A 2,497-nucleotide genomic window follows, 5' to 3' on the forward strand; every position below is an offset into this window, starting at 1 on the left:
TCGCGCCGTGGGTCACGCTATGGGGCTGGTTGTGGGTCTGAGGGTTTTTTTGGTCTCATTTTTGTCCTTTCTCTCCCTTTATCTCCCCACGGCTCCATTTTTTCTGGATTTACCCACTTGTGGGTCGCGCTGTGGGTCCGGCCGTGGGTCGCGCCGTGGGTCGCACTCGCCGTGGGTCGCGCCGTGGGTCGCGCTATGGGGCTGGTTGTGGGTCTGGCCGTGGGTCTGACCCTCTTTTTGCCTAACCCTGCCTCTATTTCTCCATTTTTCTCCCCACTCATATCTCCTTTGTGGTTCCACCCACTTGTGGGTCGCGCTGTGGGTCCGGCCGTGGGTCGCACTCGCCGTGGGTCGCGCCGTGGGTCGCGCTATGGGGCTGGTTGTGGGTCTGGCCGTGGGTCTGACCCCCATTTAATCTCACCTTGTCTCTTTTCCTCCCTTTATCTCCCCATGGACCTCTCCTTTGTGGATTCCTCCACTTGTGGGTCCCGCTATGGGTCTGGCCGTGGGTCCCGCTCGCCGTGGGTCGCGCCGTGGGTCGTGCTATGGGGCTGGCTGTGGGTCTGGCCGTGGGTCTGACCCATATTTGATCTCATTTTGCCTCTTTCTCTCCCTTTATCTCCCCATGGACCTCTCCTTTGTGCCTCCCCCCACTTGTGGGTCGCACTGTGGGTCCGGCCATGGGTCCCTCTCGCCGTGGGTCGCGCCGTGGGTCACGCTATGGGGCTGGCCGTGGGTCTGACCCATATTTGACCCATATTTGGTCTCATTTTGCCTGTTTCTCTCCCTTTATCTCCCCATGGACGTCTCCTTTGTGGATTCCTCCACTTGTGGGTCGCGCTGTGGGTCCGGCCGTGGGTCCCACTCGCCGTGGGTCGCGCCGTGGGTCGCGCTATGGGGCTGGTTGTGGGTCTGGCCGTGGGTCTGACCCATATTTGATCTCACCTTGTCTCTTTTCCTCCCCTTATCTCCCCACTGATGTCTCCTTTGTGCCTCCACCCACTTGTGGGTCGCGCTATGGGGCTGGCTGTGGGTCTGGCCGTGGGTCTGACCCCCATTTAATCTCACCTTGTCTCTTTTCCTCCCTTTATCTCCCCATGGACCTCTCCTTTGTGGTTCCACCCACTTGTGGGTCGCGCTGTGGGTCCGGCCATGGGTCCCACTCGCCGTGGGTCGCGCCGTGGGTCGCGCTATGGGGCTGGTTGTGGGTCTGGTTGTGGGTCTGACCCTATTTTGGTCTCATTTTTGTCCTTTTCCTCCCCTTATCTTCCACACGGATGTCTCCTTTGTGGTTCCACCCACTTGTGGGTCGCGCTGTGGGTCCGGCCATGGGTCGCACTCGCCGTGGGTCGCGCTATGGGGCTGGCTGTGGGTCTGGCCGTGGGTCTGACCCATATTTGACCCATATTTGATCTCATTTTGCCTGTTTCTCTCCCTTTATCTCCCCATGGACGTCTCCTTTGTGGATTCCTCCACTTGTGGGTCGCGCTGTGGGTCTGGCCATGGGTCCCACTCGCCGTGGGTCGCGCCGTGGGTCGCGCTATGGGGCTGGCTGTGGGTCTGGCCGTGGGTCTGACCCCCATTTAATCTCACCTTGTCTCTTTTCCTCCCTTTATCTCCCCACTCATGTCTCCTTTGTGGTTCCACCCACTTGTGGGTCGCGCTATGGGTCCGGCCGTGGGTCGCACTCGCCGTGGGTCGCGCTATGGGGCTGGCTGTGGGTCTGGCCGTGGGTCTGACCCATATTTGACCCATATTTGATCTCATTTTGCCTCTTTCTCTCCCTTTATCTCCCCATGGACGTCTCCTTTGTGGATTCCTCCACTTGTGGGTCGCGCTGTGGGTCCGGCCATGGGTCGCACTCGCCGTGGGTCGCGCCGTGGGTCACGCTATGGGGCTGGCCGTGGGGCAGGTGAAGCTCCGTTGCCGCAAAGGGATCCCCTCCTCCCTCCGGGCCCGGGCCTGGCAGCTCCTTTCCGACAGCCAAGGGCTCCTGGACGCCAACCCCGGCCTCTTCCAGGTCAGTTTCCCGCCAAAACCCGGGGGTGGGCGTGGCTTATCGGGGGTGTGTCCACCCTAAGCCACGCCCCCCTTTCCTCATTGGCCCCGCCCATGCCCATATAAGGAGCTGGAGGGGGCGGCGGGGGAGCGGCGCTGGCTGGAGGCCATCGAGAAGGATCTGCACCGACAGTTCCCCTTCCACGAGATGTTCGTCGCCCGGGGGGGGCACGGGTAAGGGGGGACACGCCCCTTTTTGGACCACGCCCACTCTAGGACACGCCCTCTAACAGCCACGCCCACCCCCGGCCACGCCCACCCTAATTAAGTCAATCAAACACCCGCTTAATTGCGTCCCCCCCCGCCCCTTGAATGGAGCCCACATGGGGAATGGGGGGCTCTGGCCACGCCCCCCTGGGGAGGACTCGCCCCCTTTGGGACACGCCCACTCTGGGACACGCCCCCTAATAGCCACGCCCACCCCCGGCCACGCCCACCC

General features: G+C 62.2%; 1 protein-coding gene across 1 annotated transcript; it reads left to right on the forward strand.

Annotated features, from left to right (window-relative positions):
- The first annotated feature begins 1,821 nt into the window (after window positions 1-1,821).
- LOC106900593 (TBC1 domain family member 10B-like) lies at window positions 1,822-2,250 on the forward strand. Its single transcript, XM_014962701.1, has 2 exons — window positions 1,822-2,020; window positions 2,126-2,250. Exons 1-2 carry the CDS (start codon window positions 1,892-1,894, stop codon window positions 2,234-2,236), a joined length of 240 nt encoding a protein of 79 aa, XP_014818187.1. The 5' UTR covers window positions 1,822-1,891; the 3' UTR covers window positions 2,237-2,250.
- Window positions 2,251-2,497: the final 247 nt, after the last annotated feature.

This window comes from Calidris pugnax, unplaced genomic scaffold, assembly GCF_001431845.1.
Source record: "Calidris pugnax isolate Ruff unplaced genomic scaffold, ASM143184v1 scaffold2814, whole genome shotgun sequence".
Lineage (NCBI taxonomy): Eukaryota > Metazoa > Chordata > Aves > Charadriiformes > Scolopacidae > Calidris > Calidris pugnax.

Bases quoted from the DNA above. Each gene is read 5' to 3' on its own strand.
- LOC106900593 (XM_014962701.1), top strand. From the start codon at position 1,892: ATGGGGCTGGCCGTGGGGCAGGTGAAGCTCCGTTGCCGCAAAGGGATC. The intron at 2,021-2,125 runs GTCAGTTTCCCG...TGCCCATATAAG, and splicing joins CCAACCCCGGCCTCTTCCAG to GAGCTGGAGGGGGCGGCGGG.